General features: G+C 43.6%; 2 protein-coding genes across 2 annotated transcripts; one reads left to right on the forward strand and one right to left on the reverse strand.

The window, feature by feature from the left end:
* Window positions 1–206: 206 nt before the first annotated feature.
* LOC137356877 (uncharacterized) lies at window positions 207–7,408 on the forward strand. Its single transcript, XM_068022715.1, has 8 exons — window positions 207–248; window positions 2,069–2,351; window positions 2,624–2,956; window positions 3,047–3,367; window positions 5,371–5,475; window positions 5,575–5,605; window positions 5,837–5,889; window positions 6,989–7,408. The coding sequence occupies exons 1-7, from the start codon at window positions 207–209 to the stop codon at window positions 5,886–5,888; spliced, it is 1,167 nt and encodes a 388-aa protein (XP_067878816.1). The 3' UTR covers window position 5,889; window positions 6,989–7,408.
* Window positions 7,409–9,053: 1,645 nt separating this feature from the next.
* LOC137356731 (Ig heavy chain Mem5-like) lies at window positions 9,054–15,812 on the reverse strand. Its single transcript, XM_068022457.1, has 5 exons — window positions 15,753–15,812; window positions 14,582–14,920; window positions 14,173–14,478; window positions 11,240–11,359; window positions 9,054–9,747 (listed from the first exon to the last, which is right to left on the reverse strand). Exons 1-5 carry the CDS (start codon window positions 15,793–15,795, stop codon window positions 9,722–9,724), a joined length of 834 nt encoding a protein of 277 aa, XP_067878558.1. The 5' UTR covers window positions 15,796–15,812; the 3' UTR covers window positions 9,054–9,721.
* Between the last annotated feature and the right edge of the window lie 3,152 nt (window positions 15,813–18,964).

Below are 18,964 nucleotides of genomic sequence, written 5' to 3' on the forward strand. Positions count from 1 at the left end.
AAAAATAATGTGAAATGTTATTTCCTTCTGGAGAAACGCTTTCCAATTAGATGTTTAGGAAGCCGCAATGCAAATCAGAGGAATAAAATGGTCCCATTCCGGTTAAAAGAAAAACTGCGGAGTGACTCAGCCTCAACCACCGCTGGATGCTGTGACCCGATTCTGTCCAGGTTATTTTACAGTGAACTCACTCATCCAACCGCAGAATGTGGAATGTGATCTCGGTTCAGGGTCTAACTGCAAGCCTGGTAAAGATAGGCCTCAGGTGCCGGCCTGTAGTTGCTGTGATCAAATGACTGGTTCATTCACTCGCTATAAATAATTCTAAAGCAAACCCCCTTTGATGTAATTGCTTGTGATCTTAACCAGAAAAAGTGCAAACAAAGCTCTGGGGCTCACTTCTAGAAGAATATCATTGAATCACAGAGAAGTGATGTTCTTATATGGAACCTTGCTTAGACGACACGTGGACTGACTGAGCACAGTTCTGTTTCCCATATTTTAAATAAGGATATTGAGGCACAGGAGAAAAAACAGATAAGATTTACTAGAATGATACCAGAGTTGAAAAGTTACAATTATCTCTGGAAAAGAGAAGGATGAGGGGAGATCTGATAGAGGTCTTTAAAACAATGAAATGGTTTGATAGGTAAGACGTTTCCACTTGTGGGGGAGATCAGAACTAGGGGGCCATCAATATAAGATAATCAATAATAAATCCAATGGGGAATTCAGGAGAAACTTCTTTCACCAGAGAGTGGTGAGAATGTGGAACTCGCTACCACAGGGAGTGATTGCAGGGAATAGCAGAGATACATTTAAGGGGAAGCTGGATAAACAGGTGAGGGAGAAAGGAACAGAAGGATATGCTGATAGGGTGAGATGAAGAGGGGGTGGGAACATCAGCACGGAGAAGATGGGCCGAATGGACTGCTTCTCTGCTGTACATTCTATAAGATTCGTATACAATATAAGTTGTTGTTGTACTGTAACATCAAAGGACCTGAACGTTTATTGCAAAGAAGTCATAACAGTGCAGTGAATTTTCCAGTGAACAGCTGCAAACACCGAGATTAAAATACATTGTGTAACATTGCAATCATTCTTTGAAACTGCCTTTTCCGAGTTTGATCAATAAAACCATTAATAAATAGTCTTATACAACGAATTCAGAACATTTAGTACAGGTTAAGCCCCAATGACGTTTTGCACCATAGATTCAGTCAATGGAAACCTAATCAATGAGAGTTAACACAAAGGAGGGGAAGTTTAAGTAGTCGCACTGAACTCAAAAGGGATTCATTCATTCAGATTCTGGATAAGTGCAGTGAATGAACCTGTTTCACCCATTAGAATTCCGCGTTAAATCTCCGGGCGTCTTGTGTCCTAGGTAACAACAGACCAGTAACTAAAATCAACATGAAACCGCACACAGCTTCATCCATCATTTTCCCGTCTCGGTGCAAGAAGGTTGTTTCAAGGATGTTGTACAACCTCATTACAGAATAAATTATATTGGATTACATTCTGTATTCCTGAATTTCACTTCCCAAACCCGCGACCACTACTACCGACGCACAGTGGCAGCAGTGTATACCACCTACAAGAAGCACTACAGCAACTCACCACAGCTCCTTCGACAGCACATTCCCAACGCGGCCAGCTACAAGGACAAAGGCAGCAGATGCATTGGAAGACGACCACCTGCAAGTTATCCTCCAAGCCACACACCATATTGACTTGGAGCTATATCGCCGTTCCTTCACAGTCTCTGGGTCAAAATCCTGGAACTCCTTGCCTAAAAGCACTATGGGTGTACACGCACCACATGGACTGCAGGGGTTCAAGAAGGCAGCTCACCACCACCTTCTCAAGGGCAATTAGGAATGGGTACCAATGCCAGCGCCGCCCACATCCCAAGAATGAATTGAAAACGTTAAACTTTGGTTGCTAAAATTAGTATTCAACAGCGTGACAAATGCGGACATCCGCACCATCACTATCCTGCTACCCACTCTGAATGACAATCCAATAAAGCTCTTTAGAGATATTCTGCCATTTGCACTAGTTTGACCGCCTTGACGCACAGACTCTGACCACAATATGTGAAACACATGAGGTGTGGGGTCCATCAGCAAGTCGCACCCAAAAGACTGAGATCCTCATAACTGCCACCGCATCTGAAGAGGCGCAACTCACTGTGACTGGGCTCAGGTCAATCAGCGCCCACTCCGCCTGCACAAACAAGCTGCTGAGAGCGAGCACGGGAAGAACTCACCCCGGCTCCGGCCTCAGGATGTTCAGAGAAGCTTTTTCTCTGATGCTCATTTTCCAAGTGCTCCGGGTTTACGGTGAGTGAGAATTCTTAAGTGGAATCAGCCAGAGTCAATGTTCACTAAGGTGAGAATGTGACCGAGTTATCCGGTGAAGGGATTGGGCCTGATAATATTAGTTTACTTTCTGCTCCTCTTATAAAGTGAAAACAATGACATTTGAGATTAAATAGAGTCAACAAGATCTAACAGCAATAATGAGGTTGTTCTTCAATTCCAGGCGATGTGTTTCAAAGCGGCTTCTTTCCATCTCTCAATAATCAGCTGTAATGTTACAATAAACTCTGTAGTTGCAGGATCCGGGCCCTTTCTGTCTCAGAGTCCCTTCACAGTGACAGCTGAAGTCGGTCAGACGGTGGAACTAGCCTGTCACCAAAATTACCAAGTGGAAGTAGTGACTAGCTATTTCTGGTGCAAGCAGCTTGTGGGTGAAACCCCGAGACTAATCGATATCCCACCCTGTGATGGGACCGATTGTAAGTTTGTTTCTAAAAAAGGCGAAAACGAGCATGAATTGATACTGGAAATTCGCAATGTCCAGGTGAATGACTCCGGGTCCTACTACTGTGCTGATAGGGATGGCTATGCACCGCTCCAGAATGGACCCACGCTACTGGTTGGAGGTAAGAGAGTGAGCAAATTGAATCCAGATCATGCACAGCATTATCATTTGGTGCAAACTAATCGTTAACTGTGTCTCAATCTGTGTCCAGACAGTTCCACTAACAAGACGGCGCTGCTGGTATTTGTCCCGCCTGGTGAGCTGCATTTGAGGGAAACTGTCCCCTTACTGTGTTTGGTCAGTGGCGTTTCCTCCAAGCAGATTGTTATTTTCTGGAACATCTCCGGCCAGCACACCGAGGGATGGAGCGATTCCGGTACAATCCAGCCGGACGGGACCTACAGCATCAGAAGTCACGTAATGGTGTCGGGGGAAAGCTGGAGTAGCGACGATGTCTGTACTTGTATTGCTGAACTGGGGTCTCCGGGCAAATCCTGGGCAAACAGCGTGTCCATCTCCAAAGCAGTGTCAGGTGAGTTGGTGATTTGTACAATGAAGGCTTGTATTCAGCTTTAGCGTCAGTTGGAGGAGTTCACTGGCTTCTAAGCTCCTGCAGTCTGTAAATCAAACATCTGCACGGGACAAACATACATATAGAAATATATCAGGACAAATAGTGTGTTCACTCTGTTCAAATATGTTGGAAGAGGTTACGGTTATCCTCTGCCCCAGATAGAGTCCTGCTTTGTATATATTTTCTCGGCTGAGTTTAGATTTCTGTGTGCCATCTTGGAATGATAGAATGATACAGAGCAGAAAGATCCCATTCGGCCCATCGTGCCTGTGTCGGTCCTTTGAAAGAGCTATCCAATCAGTCCCACCCTTTCCCCATAGCCCTGCAAAATTATCTCCTTCCAGTGATAATGCGATTTCCTTCTGAAAGTTATTATTGAATCTGCTTGCACCGCCCTTTCAGGAAGTGGATCTTGGATTGGATTTGAGTTAAATTCTACACTGAACCCGTTTTACGAGCAGAAAGCAGTGAAGGGATGAAATTGTTGGTAAAATGAACGCGCGTCTGCTGGGATGCAAAACGCCATCATTTCCACTCATTTCCTTTATCATTTCCAGGAACCTCCCTTATGAATCCCCAATTACCTCGACTGTAATTTTAATTTTACTTTGTGATATCAGCAATGGGATATAATATTAACCTCAGTATATGAGACTACCCTGAAATTGACTTGTTCGAAACTGTTCGAGTTTAACACTGATAAAGCACATGGATGCATGGACAGAAATCTTTGAAGCTGACAGGGACAAGTTGAAATGGCTGTTAAATGACATATTGGATCCTTGGCTTTATTAATAGAGGAATCGAGCCCAAGAGAAGGTTATGCTTTATATATCGCTGGTCAGACCCCTGCTGGAAGATTGTGTTCGAATATGGGCACCACACTTTAACAAGGAATTCAAAACCTTAAGTACAGAGTAGAATGTCCTAGGGATGAGTGACTTCAGTTAATGTGGAGAGAATGGAGAAGCTGGGATTGTTCTCTTTAAAGCAGAAAGGGTTAAGAGGAGACTTAATAAAGGTGTTCAATCTCATGAAGGGTTTTATTAGAGTAAATAAGGGGAAACTGTTTCCACTGGCAGGAGGGTCGTTAACCAGAGGACATGGATTTAAGATAATTGGTAAAAGAGCCAGACGGGAGCTGAGGAAATTTTGTTTGCACAGCGGGTTGCTGTGATCTGGCACACAGCCTGAAAGGGTAGTGGAAGCAGATTCAATGGGAACGTTCAAATGCTTGAAGGGGGTGATTGTGGTGTAGTAACAATGTCACTGAACTAGTGATATTAGCAATACTAGTAACCCCAGCTAATGCCCTGGGGACATGGTTTCAAATCTCACCATGGCAGTTGGTGGAGTTGAAACTCAATTAGTTATAAAAATCAGTAGTAGTGACAATGAAACTACGGTCGATTGTCATAAAAACCCACCTGGTTCACTTATGTCCTTCAGGGAAGGAAATCTGTCGCCTTTATCTGCTCGGACTCTTAACTGCCCTCTGAACTGGCCTAGCAAACCACTTAGTTTAAGGGCAATTAGCGATGGGCAACAAATATCGGCCTTGCCAGCAATGCCCACATCCCATCAAAGAATAAAAAACTAAAAGGGGATAAAAGGTGAAACAGAAGTGATATGCGACTAATTCGACAGCTCTACCAAGGAGGCAGCACAGGCATGATGGGCCGAATGGCCTCCATCTGCGTTGTATCAATCTATGATTTCGTTTTCAAACACGATTTTGGCAATATGTTTTGGGATAGCGTGTCATTATAGTCATGGGGTAATACTGGCAGTGTTGTCTGTCAATTCATCTCAACGACCAGGCATTGTGCAGTTTACACCATTCGGTGCTTTCACTCGCCCAATATTACTCGCATTGGCTGTTTTTTTTTTCATTTCACACCGCCAATCTCAGAATGAATGATGTGACAGAGCGACAGTTTCTAAGGGTTTTGTCTCTGTAGGATCGTGCAAACTGATGCTTATTAATGTTGCAAGGCTTGTCGCCGTGATCCTGCTTCTACTCTTGATCCTCATTTTCATTTGGATTCATGAAATAGGCCGATCAGGTGAGGAATTTTTGGATATCAGGGCTATTTTAAGAATTGTTTGTTCAATGTGATTCTCTTCTCGCAGTTTGAAATGCTAATTACAGTTTACTGTTTCAGAAGAACGAGTCAGGAGACCCCACAATGAAAAGTGAGTAATTGAACCATTTGTAAAATTTATTATGAACAGTCTCACTGTATTTAACACTGTGTCAAACCCAGTTAAACCCCAACACCCATTCCAATGGTATATGTTTATATTTTCCACATCCTTTTAAGATTGATTCAAAGGCGACTCCACAATTCACTTCTCAATATTCATGGCATGTGACCCAGGATTTACAAGAAGTAACTCTTGTTTGATATTTTTGTCCGCTTACAGTTTTAGCTTGAGCAACAGAACGGAAAGAGGGGGAAGGAAGGAGCGGCAATAGGGTAAGTTGGATTGAAATGTTGGTGTAGATTGAATAACAAAGGCGGGAAAGCTAGAGGATCAAATAAGTGCATTTCCCGCCATCAAAATGTTCTCAACCGTGCTCCTGTCTGTTGGTCCCACAAAACAAGGTAATTTTTGATTATTAAAACTCGCAGTAATGTATCAGATGGACATTAGAGGCCGGACATCGGTGGTAGATCGTTCGAGTCCTTTATTGGGGGTCATTGACGTATCGGGGGATCTCTGGCATATGAGGAACATTGACGTGGATGGGAACCATTGGCGTATTGGGGACCATTGGAAAATTGGGGACCATTGGTGGAGTGGCGGATCATTGGCGCACTGTGACTTGAATTAGCCGGAGTGGGATAATATTTCACTTCATATCTTAATCATTAATACTCAGATGACAACAGAGAAACAGAGGCGAGGTGTACACACCAGGGTGCAATATAGGTAAGCTCAGTGAAACTATTGCATAATATACAGGAAGTTGAGCTTTTAGGATAAGGTGCCACATGTCTCATGCTGGATATTTCAGATGGTTAATAGAGCAGGACACAGTCTGGAGCATCTTCATTTGTATCGAATCCCATTCATTGCTCCAACTAGAAACAGATCATATCCCACTCCCCTCTCCCCATCTGATTATAGAAAGGACAGGTTAATGATCCCAGTGTAATGCTTCAGTTTATGCTTCTATTTGAGATTTCCAGCTTTCTGCTATTTTTTATTCTGTCTCTCTCCAAAGTGAGAATGGTCGTTCACGTTAGTTCAGACACTTTTTGTGCATGCACATTCTGCAAGAGATTCTCAAATTTATAATGAGGGCGGTGGAAGTAGATTTAATTGTAAATCTCAAAAGGGAGTTGGCTAAATACATGAAGAATAAATGTGTTGCAGGGCTATGGGAATAGAGCAGGGGGGACTGGGACCAATTGGATAGCTCTTTCTAAGAGCTGGCACAGGTATGATGAGTCAAATGTGCCCCTTCTGTGGTCTATCCATTCTATGAAACGAAGAAAAGCGATTCCATATCGGGATAATTTGTCCTGTCTTGCACTATCGTTGAATATTAATGTGCTATATGTTTTCCAGTCTCATGGCGGCCCACTCTACGCCTCCCTGGAGTTTGCTGCATTGGAAAGAGATCAGAAAAAGAAGGCAGTTTGCAGATGAGAACCCGGATGGTTTCTATCCGGTGAATTATGGAGCAGACAGGATTTGCAAAAGAACCCAGAACCTTGCCAAAATAAGAATGCAGCCAAGGAAACTCCCATCAAATACCGAAACTGTCTCCATGCACTGGCCAGGGTTTACAAAGACTGTCCGGCTCGTTTCCTTAAATGTAAAAGAACGTGTTTTCAATATTGTTAAGGATATTTTACAGTGTTAGTGTAATTCAAGTGTGCAAAACATGAAGCAATGAATCAAGGGTTTTCCCGTTTGAGTTTCGCTGAGGCTTTTCTGCTGATCCTGCAGCTCCAGTCACTGACAGGATTTTGTTTTTTGGTTAACGCCTGCATGTAAATGAAATAAATTATTCTTTGACTATAACAATGCACCAGAAGTTTGTAATGATCAATAATTAGCTTAGAATTAAAGGTCATCTGGATAAAACTTCAATTCCCGTTGAACTGACAGGTTCAGACCTAGCTTGGGATACTGTTAGTGGAGAGTTTCTCCAGCGGAGCTGTAATAGGCTTATTCATTTACAGAATATGAACAAAGCAGAGGAGAGGGGGGAGGAAGTGGTGTTGATTACATTAGCAATCTGGAGGCCCAGGCTGATCGTTTGGGGGCATGGGCTCAAATACCACCATGGGAAATAAAGCTAGACTCAGTGATGGTGACCATGAAAACATTGTCAATTGTTGGAAAAACACGATCTGATTCACGAATATCCTTCAGGCAATCTGCCATCCTTACCTGCCTACATGTGACTCCAGAGTGGTTGCCTTTTAACTACCCTCTGATATGGTCGAATTACAGAACCAAAGCGGGTAAATTGAGTTAAGAGACAGATCAGCCATGATCTACTTGAATGGGGAACAAGCTCGAGGGGCTGAATGGCCTCCTCCAGTTCCTATACACCTGTTGCCAGTAGGATTATCTGTTCAAATATTAATAGGAAAATTGAGGACAGATGTCAGGAGGTTCATCACACAGAGAGTGATCAGCACCGGGAATCGTCCTCTGGGTAGGGTGGGGTGTGTGAACTCCTCTGGAGTCATTTCAGAAACAGTTCGCTGTCCTGAAGGGCGAGGAGAACAGAACCTTCCTGGGTGGATGAGCTGTGTTGAGCAGAATGACCTTTTCCATCTGCATCATCTAACAAGTGTCTCCAAATCCTCTTTGCAATATCTATACAGCAAAGTAAAACGCTGTGAATTTAGGAATGTTTTTATCTGCTCCGGACATGAATCACAAGAGGTTGCCGGTTAGATCAATTATCCAGTAATCATCACACCAATGGTCTCAGTCCCAGCTTTTTAACATATATGAAATTAATGGTGGACCCGGAATATATTGCTCCATCTCAGTGAACCATTGAACTCACACATTTGACTGATTTTCTAAAGTGGAGAGCAAATTGTGCTTGTGAATTATTCACATCGTCAGCAAACCGTTTGCAGACACAGCCGATGGATTCTGTTTTCAGAAATATTCGATACTGACATTTATTTGGAAGGGATTAATTTCCAGGATTGTGTGGAGGCCGCTAGGGTGTGAGTCTAAATTGCACTGCTCTTTCAAAGAGCCGGCACATGGGTAAGGGGCCGAATTGCCTTCCTTTGTACAGTGTCTATGATTCCATAACAGGAGGTGAAAAGCACCACAACTTTACTGCCTAAATCGCAGAACTACATGCTCAAGAGCAGGTTGATTTAAAATATTGTGTTTGAAGAGTAAATGTAACAGTGTTCACTCCCAGGACACAATCAGAGAAAGCTCGGCTTCACTAGCACTGCAGCTTGAACATTAATGCAGCTTAAATCCCGAGTCAGTGCCTGAACTCTCCTGTCAGTCCTTCTGCCCACTTTTACCCGCACACATTTGCTCTCGAAATGTCTTTGTAAATTGGTCTGAGAGATCTCCTGAGCGAATCTAGACCGGCACAGAATCTAGACCGAACCATTAAACAAATGGAATCGCAAACCTATTATTGGTTTACAAACCTCTTTTATTGTATTTGTAACTCGGACACTGATACATTGTAAAGATTGTCTGAATTATATCCCGCTCACATGCTGTATAAAGATGCACAATGCAATTTAAAATTACAAATCCAAGCGACAGTGTTCGGCACAATGGCGCAGTGGTTAGCACCACAGCCTCTCAACTCCAAGGACCCGCATCCGATCCTGGGTACTGCCAATGCGGAGTTTGCAGTTTCTTGTAGATTTCAACCGGGTGCTCCGTTTTCCAAGCCAAAGACTTGCAAGTTGGTAGGTGAATGGGTCATTGTAAATTGTTCCTAGTGTCGGTAGGTGGTAAAGAGCATGGGATTACTGCAGGGTTAGTATAAATGGGTGATTGTTGGTCGGCACAGCCGAAGGGCCTGTTTCAGTACTGTATCTCTAAATAAAAATCAAAAGTGAAAACATGTAGCAACTGAAACATCAGGCGGTATATCCCCGTGAGAATGGCGGACGTTCTGAGATCATTCACAGTTTACGTTTTGGGTGCAATCGGACTATTGCCACCAAATGTGGCTGAAATTTCGCTCTACGACACGGCCAAGCAGAGGAAACTTTCTACAACACGTCATATCCCTGAAGCAGAGTATGAGCGCTCCCTTTCTTTCTTCATCAGAGTGTGGGATCCCCGTTAAATGCCAGGCAAGCACAAAGTGTCTGTGAGAGAAAACAGAAACCATTTACGTAACCCAGACAATCATCATAGGAACAGGAGGAGGCCATTCAGCCCCTCCAGTCTGTACCACCATTCAATTAGATCATGACTGATATGTATCTTCATTCCATCTACCCGCCTTGGTTTTGTAACCCTTAATCCCCTCAACCAACAAAAATCTATCACACTCTGTTTTGACAATTTCAATTGACCCCCAGCCTCAACCGCTTTTTGGCGGAGAGAATTCCAGATTTCCACTCCCCTTTGTGTGAAGAAGTGCTTCCTGATATCACCACTGTTCGGCCTGGCTCTAATTTTAAGGTTCTGCCCCCTTGATCTGGACTCTCCCTCCCCCACCAGAGCAAATAATTGTCTCTATCGACCCTATCGAATCCTTTAATCGTCTTTAACTCCTCAGTTAGATCACCCCTTAATCTTCTCTAGACAAGGGAGGACAAGCCGAGTCTGCAAAACCTTATAACTTAGCCTCAGTATCATTCTAGTAAACAATCATTCTGTTGCTATTTATCATTACTAACTTAAAATATCCACAAGTATAGCCATAGTAAATTTACTTTGAATTCCTTCACTGGGTAAACACTGCAAATCTGCAGTGTTCACACTAATCCAATAACTGGGAATCGCAAATGTCGGGTGCAAAATAGTGAGAGGAATCTACACGTGCAACGTAAAAGCGGTTTCATTCTTATTCATGTTACTAATTCACGTGGTCTGGAATCCGGCAGTTCCTCATCACTGTTCATGTTGCCTGATGGAAAAGACACTTTTTTCTTTTGGGCCTCCTTATCTCGAGAGACAATGGATACGCGCCTGGAGGTGGTCAGTGATTATGGAGTGACCTCTCCATGGCGCATGCCTGGGCAAATTTATGGAGGTTGAGAGTTGCCCAGTCGTCAAAACCCCCCTCTCGGCCTTTCTGGTGGGGTCCAAAGGAGTGCAGGACACGACGTTTGGCACCAGTATGGCTGCAGGAACTGCCGGAAACATGCCAAAGGTGACACATGACCGCCTACGGGGTTCCGCTCCGGATTTTCTGTTAGGGTTTACTCCCTTAGCCTTGGTCTCTCCCGAGACGCCCACAAGGCAGTGGGGTTGTTGGGGCCCCTACACAGGTGTAGGATGGTGCCGGTGGGAGGAGGGGATGCAAGGGGGAGGGGTAGAGGGAGGGGGGGTGCAGGGGAAGGGGGTGCGGGGTGAAGATGGTGCGAGGGGGGGCGGGCTGGGACGGGGTTGTGAGGGGGTGAGCTGAGAGGGTGGAGCAGGGAAGGGGACGGGGGTGGGGTGGGGGGGGGGGGTGGAAGGGGGGTAAAGGGGGGGGAGGGGGGGTGGAATCTGGAAAAGACACTTAAACTGACTCTAAATGTCCACATTTCACACTGAACCAGTCGGCTAACGTGTAAAGAGCAAATAACAGAGTAAAAATGGATGCATTGAGAGCGCCGCGGAAGTGCAGCGCCTCCCGAAAATCGGTACCTGACTGCCGCTTCCTGCAGCTTCGTCCCACGGTGAATACAACCATCCCGAGAAGGAGAAGCGCCACCGCCGACAACCTCCCATAAATCAGTAAACCGCAAGAGGTGTGTAGCGGAGACTCTGCAAAAAAAAACTTACGTCAATGAAGTTTGTGAGGAGTAGCTAAACAAGTGAATAAATTTGGCAAAGCTTAATGTGCAATTTCACACGCAAATCAGAAATCGGTTTTACATCTTCCAGCATCCTTACATGCAGCAGATATCTTATAGCAGACTGTTCAAATCGGAGAGAAACAGATAGATAGATAGATAGATAGATAGATAGATAGAACACACAAGAACACAGAAATTGGAGTAGGTGTAGACCATATGACCCATCGAGCCTTCTCCGCCATTCAGTACGATCATAGCTGATCTTCGGATTCAACTCCACTCTCCATGGTCCTTGATTCCCCGCAGCACCACAAACCTGTTTACCCAGCCTTAACTATATTCAACAATGGAGCATCCACAACTATCTTTTAGTGAAGAAGCTTCTCCTCATCACTGTCCTAAATGATCCGCCACTTATCTTGACACTGTGCCCCGTGTTTTAGATACCCCGACCACCGGAAACAATTTCTCAGTGTCTACCCTATCCAGCCCCTTCAGAATCTTATATTTTCAATGAGATCACCTCTCATTCCTCTCATCTCCAGATAATACAAACCAAAGAGAGGGAAAGAGAGAGGGGGAGAGATAGATAGTTAGATAGATAGATAGATAGATAGATAGATAGATAGATAGATAGATAGATAGATAGATAGATAGATAAGTAGATAAATAGAGAGAGAGAGAGATCGAGAGATAGAGAAAGAGCGATGGAGAGGTAGATAAATAAATCCATAAATAGAGATAGATAGATAGATAGATAGATAGATAGATAGATAGATAGATAGATAGGTAGGGAGAGAGAGATAGAGAGACAGAAATAAGTAGATAGATAGATAGCTAGTGATAGAGAGATAGAGAAAGAGTGATAGATAAAGAGAGGTAGATAGATAGGTAGATCAATAAATAGAGATAGATAGATAGACAGACAGATAGATTGATTGATAGATACTTAGCTAGATAAATATAGAAGCATAGATAAATATGTACACAGATATGGACAGATAGGGCAGCACAGTGGCGCAGTAGGGCAGCACAGTGGAGCAGTGGTTAGCACCGCAGCCTCACAGCTCCAGCGACCCGGGTTCAATTCTGGGTACCGCCTGTGTGGAGTTTGCAAGTTCTCCCTGTCTCTGCGTGGGTTTCCTCCGGGTGCTCCGGTTTCCTCCCACATGCCAAAAGACTTGCAGGGTGATAGGTTAATTGGCCATTATAAATTGCCCCTAGTATAGGTAGGTGGGAGGGAAATATAGGGACAGGTTGGGATGTGGTAGGAATATGGAATTAGTGTAGGATTAGTATAAATGGGTGGTTGATGGTCGGCACAGACTCGGTGGGCCGAAGGGCCTGTTTCAGTTCTGTATCTCTAAACTAAACTAAACTAAACTAAACAGATAGCTAGCTGGATAGATACAGAGAGAGAGAGAGAGAGAGATGGGCAAATAGAGAGACAGATAGAGAGATAGCGAGTTGGATAATTATTTAGACAGATAGATATCGGTAGATAGATCGAGAAATATTTAGATAGATAGGTAGACGGATAGATAGATTCGGTAGACGGATGATCGATAAATATTTAGATCCATGGACAGATTGACAGATCGATTAATAGATAGATAGATAGATAGATGGAGAGATAAGTAGATAGATCGATAGAGAGAGAGAGTGACTGAGAGATAGAGAAAAAGCGATAGAGAGGTAGATAAATAGATCAATAAATAGAGATAGATGGATAGATAGATAGATAGAGAGATAGATAGATAGGTAAGTAGAGAGAGAGAGAGAAATAAGTAGATAGATAGATAGATAGATAGATAGATAGATAGATAGAGTGATAGAGAGATAGAGAAAGATTGATAGATAAAGAGAGGTAGATAGATAGGTAGATCAATAAATAGAGATAGATAGATAGACAGACAGATAGATTGATTGATAGATAATTAGCTAGATAAATATAGAAAAATAGATAAATATGTACACAGATAGCTAGCTAGATAGATACAGAGAGAGAGAGAGAGAGATGGGCAATTAGAGAGACAGATCGAGAGATAGCGAGTTGGATAATTGTTTAGACAGATAGATATCGGTAGATAGATCGAGAAATATTTAGATAGATAGGTAGATGGATAGATAGATTCGATAGAAGGTAGATCGATAAATATTTTGATCCATGGACAGATTGACAGATCGATTAATATATAGATAGATAGATAGATAGATAGATAGATAGATAGATAGATAGATAGATAGATAGATAGATAGATGGATGGATGGAATGATTCATACATAGATAGATCAATAAATATTTAGATAAATACAGACAGATTGCTAGATTGCTGGATCGATTGTTGGATAATTATTTAGGTCGATGGATGGATCGATAGATAGATAAATAGATAGAGAGATAGATAGATGCACAGACAGATAGATAGATACACAGACAGGCAAATAGACAGACAGACAGATTAATAGGTAATCATACACAGACATGCCAAACGAAAGCGGTGGACTGGAAATATAATCACATCTTCCAACTTTACGCAAAGACCGATCAGACAGAAACTGATCTCCAATTATGAAAAGATGGCCGTGCTAGATATTAGAACTTATCATACAGAAAGATAAACACTGAATATTAAGAGATATGCGACAGGTCAATGATGAGATCATTATGTATGGACACGTGGAAAGACAGAGGCTTGTAATGTACAAACTTATTCTGTGAAAAAATCAGTCTCACATCAGCATTAAATACATTAGTAAAGGGTCACTGTTAATAGTCACCTCTCTGAGATGAGACACTTTCACTGATAAGATTCTCTGCCGAGTTGATTTGAGCAGTGCAAGTACAGAAAACGCCGCTGCTCCAGGTTTCCACCAAGACGCTGATGTGACTCCTGATACTGTATGTCCCATCCTCGTCTATTGTCCCGGAATCGGTCTGTCCCTCGGTAACCTGTCCGGAAACATTCCAGCGGATGGGAAGGGAATGGGGAGACAGGCCTCTTACCAAACACATCAATGGGACCCTTTCCATGGAGGAAATTTCAGCCGACGGCGGAGTCAAGAGAAACACGGCCGGGGGACCCTCTACAGTGGGGAAATGAAACAGAAACCGAATCAACAGTTTTAAAGGACACATTTTAGTTGATGTGTTAATGTCCAACTGAATGAAATATTCGTGAAGATTTACCTGTAACCACCAGCGTGGAGCCATTTCCAAATATTCGGGCCATGTTCTGGTGACTGCGGCTTGCACAGTAATACATCCCAGAATAATTTCTCTCTACATTTGAAATCACCAGAGCATAATTACCCGATTTACCATCAACCTCACTGGAAAACCTTCCATCTGCAGGCTGTTGTTTGCTCACTTTGTAAAGGAGCTGCATGTCCCTCCGGTGCTGCTGTCTGTACCAGAAGACATAGCTAGCTACTAACCTTGTGGTGTAGCAATTCAGTTTAACACGGCTTCCCACAGGGACTGTTTGAATCGGCGGAGACTGGGACAAGACGGTCTGGGAGACAACAACTGAACAGGAGACAAAACATATTCACGTCAGGTTATGGACTGCGAAGACAAGCTTTGGCCAAGTTAAAGAAAAATATAAAATTAAGTCGAAAACCACATTGGTTCATGTGTCGGAAAATCGTGAACCCCGTGCACTATTAATCCTGGGTAACTGTGCGCCCACCGCGTTGACTGTGCCTTTTTTACCCTCACTTTCCAAAGGCGCAGACCGAGTCCATTCACCGCCAAATCTAGTTTTCTCACTGGGGAGGAACATGGAAACTGTCTGAAGTTGAGATTTAAAGAGCCTGTTTCAAAGCTACATTTTCCAACTATGATTTTCCTCATCTACCTGGAGGAAATTCAGTTTCGGATTAATTTCATTCACGGGTGTTGGTGATCCAATTCCATGTCGCTGTTATTATTGACTGGAGAACCTAGCTTTCAACTTAACTGAATAATTTCGCTTTTCTTCATATAATTGCGCGCTATGTCATCTTCTCGAATCACAAAGGCAGAAGAATTCCTTTCAACCAATCATGCCCGTGTCAACTCATTGAAAGAGCTATCCAATTAGTCCCACTTGCCCATCCCCTGCTCTGTCCCCATATCCCAACACATTTTTTTCCCTTCAAGTATTTATCCAATTCCCCTTTTGAAAGGTGCGTTCCATATCACAACAACTCACTATGTTAAAAAAAAATCTCCTCATCTCCCCCTCTGGTTCTTTAACCAATTATCTTAAATCTGCGTCCCTCTGGTTACCGACCCTCCTGTCAGAGGAAACAATTTCTCCTTATTTCCTCTATGCAAACCGTTCTCCACTCTCACAGAATATGTCAGGATATCTCACCACGGATGAGATGGGACAAAGCGCAGATACCAAGGAAGATCATTGTCCGCGACTCAGACAGTGATCTGTGAGCTACTGGTCAGTAACTCACTGAGAAATCGTTCTCGTTAGATCGGTGCTGTAGGAGGTGTGAACTGAAGAGCGGTTGCGGAAATTGGGCTCTGTGTTTATTAATAAATGCACGACTGGGCTGGTGATAGTGCCGAGGTAGCCAGCTCTCTGTGGGTTTCCTGTTTTTAGAAGGTCGAGTGCTGACAAGCACACATACAGTATCTGCTTTACAAAAAGACATACGTTTCTGCTCATATAAGTTAGAGCACACTTTACTGCTTTTTATTTATTTAGAGATACAACACTGAAACTGGCCCTTCGGCCCACCGAGTCTGTGCCGACCGTCAACCACCCATTTATACTAATCCTACACTAATCCCATATTCCTACCACTTCCCCACCTTCCCTATATTCCCCGACCACCTACCTGTCCTCGGGGCAGTTTTATAAGGACCAATTTACCTATAAAACTGCAAGTCTTTGGCTGTGGGAGGAAACCGGAGCACCCGGCGAAAACCCACGTGGTCACAGGGAGAACTTGCAAGCTCCGCACAGGCAGTACCCAGAATTGAACCCAGGTTACAGGAGCTGTGAGGCTGCGGTGCTAACCACTGTGCCGCCCCGAGTTACACTTGGAGTTACAGTTCAGAGTTCTGGTCTCCAGTTTATAGAAATGTTATAGAGGCATGCAGAATGTGCAAGAAAGATTCACAAGGTTGAGAGGTTATAGCTATCAGGAAAGGTGAACTGGCACTTTTCTGCAGAAAATGACATGAAATGCAGAGCACAGAAGCAGACGATTTGGCTCATCTGCTCCATGTCGGTGTTTCTGCTGCACACGAGCCTCCTCCCACTCCCATCTTCACCTCACCCTGTCAGCTTATACGTCTATTCCTTTCTCCCTCATGTGTTTATCCAGCTTCCCCTTAAATGTATCACTGCTATTCAACTCAACCACTCCCTGTGGTAGCGAGTTCCACATTTTCACCCCTCTCTGAGTGAGGATGATTCTCCTGAATTCCCAAAAGTATTTATTAATAACTATCATACATTCGTGACCCTTAATTCTCATCTCGCCCGCAAGTGGAAACATATTCACTACCGTTAGACAATAGCGGATAGCATCCATTAAGGCAGATCTGTAACAGGTGTGAGCACATATTTGAGGGATAGAGAATTCAGAGTCAATGAAGAAGGGTTATGAATGTAAAATAGAAACAAACAAGGCTCTCGGACAGTGCAGGAAACAGACTTGAGAACAAGAAATTACTGCGTTTTGTAAAAAGGAGGAGTCCTAGCATTAATGAGCACAAATGAATTGTTTCAGTATATGCATTTCTGTTTTGATTGTGAATGATGTAGATGTAACCACTAAACAGGGATCCGAAACTTCGAGAGACTGGAGTAAACCAAGTTCAACTTAGTGCTATATATAATTCCCAAAAATTAATTTCCGTAATCATTCTGGTACCTAACTGTTCACACAAGTGAATCTAGATAAATCAAATTAACTGGCAGTATCGACATCAGCTTCCAGATTCTGCAGGCACGGTGCACAGAACTGAACCTGGTTGCCATTTCCTGTCTGACATGGTGTTCTGCCCTCTCGTGGTGAGAGCACCCGGAGTGCAAAACATGGGTAGCTGTGGCTCCGCCCCTCGACAGACTTCAGAGACTCCCGGTGCAGTATTAACGGTTGGTCTATTTGAAGTAAGAAGATGCTTATTGGAGTTGATAGCGTAGATAGAGAGAAACTATTTCCTCTGGTGTGGGAGTCCAGACAAACAGGCATAACATTAAATTTAGAGCCAGACCGTTCAGGGGGTGATGTCTGGATGCGCTTACTCATACAAAGGAGCGTTGAAACCTGCAACTCTCTCCCCCAATAAGCTATTGAGTCTGGGGGAGGGGTGGGGGGGGGGGGGTGGTAATGGTGGTGGAGGGGTGGGGGGGGGGTGGAAGGTCAAATCAAATTGTCACAACTGAGATGGATAGATTTTTATTGGATAAGGGAACTAAGGAATAATGAAATCTACTCCACAACTTGAGTACTCCATACAGTTCTGGTCACCACATTACAGGAAGGACGTGATTGCGCTGGAAAGGAGATTTACTCGGATGTTGCCAGGACTGGAGAATTTTGACTATGAGGGAAGATTGGTTAGGCTGAGGTTATTTTTCTTGGAACAGACGAAGCTGAGGGTGACTTAATTGATGTGTATAAAATTGTGAGCCTAGACAGAGTAAATAGGGAGGACCTATTTACCTTAGCAAAGGGGTCAAAAACCAGGGAGCATAGACTTAAAGCAATTGATAGAAGGATGAGAGGAGAGATCAGGAAACCCTTTTTCACCCAAAGGGTGATAGGGACCTGGAACGCACTGCCTGGAAGGATGGTAGAGGCAGAACCTCTCACCACATTTAAACAGTACTTGGATTGCCATTGGTTTGCCATTGTTATCAGACGTTTTGTGCTGGTAATTGTCAATGGAAGGACTGGCAGCGTAGACTGGAAATGTGAATTTCTTTTGAGAGTGCTACTATTTGGTGCACTCTTGTGTCGAAGGTGAGGCAGTACAAGCCTAAAAGGGCAATTTGCTCTGGACTCGATTCCCTCCAATGAGTGCTTCCTCAGTGATTTGCAGATCGGATGGCTTCTTAAAGAGTCTCAAAGCAGTGTCCCCATCAGCCATCCCCACGAATACAAAAGGACTAGTGGGCTATTGCTCAGGTGAAGTTTAATACCATCGATACAGAGGAGACATGCAGTTAATTGCAGGGTTGCCAGTCATCAACCATTTTGATAGGAAGGAGAGGAGGACATTCAGCCCCTCGAGCTTGTTCCTACATTCAATTAGATCATGCCTGATCTGTGTCCTAATACTATCGACACACCGTGGTTCATTATCGCTTAATCCCATTACCAAATAAAAATCTATCCATCCCAGTTTTGACAATTCCGATTGAGACTGCCCACCACCTACCACCACACCCCCCCTCCCTCCACAGCCTCAATAGCTTTTTGGGGAGAGAGTTCCAGATTTCCACACCACTTTGTATGAAGAAATGCTTCCACATATCACCCATGAACGGCCTGGCTCTAATTTTAATGTTATGCCCCTTGGTCTGGACTCCCCCACCAGCCGAAATAGTTTCTCTCT

Source organism: Heterodontus francisci, chromosome 46 (genome assembly GCF_036365525.1).
Source record: "Heterodontus francisci isolate sHetFra1 chromosome 46, sHetFra1.hap1, whole genome shotgun sequence".
Taxonomy (NCBI): domain Eukaryota; kingdom Metazoa; phylum Chordata; class Chondrichthyes; order Heterodontiformes; family Heterodontidae; genus Heterodontus; species Heterodontus francisci.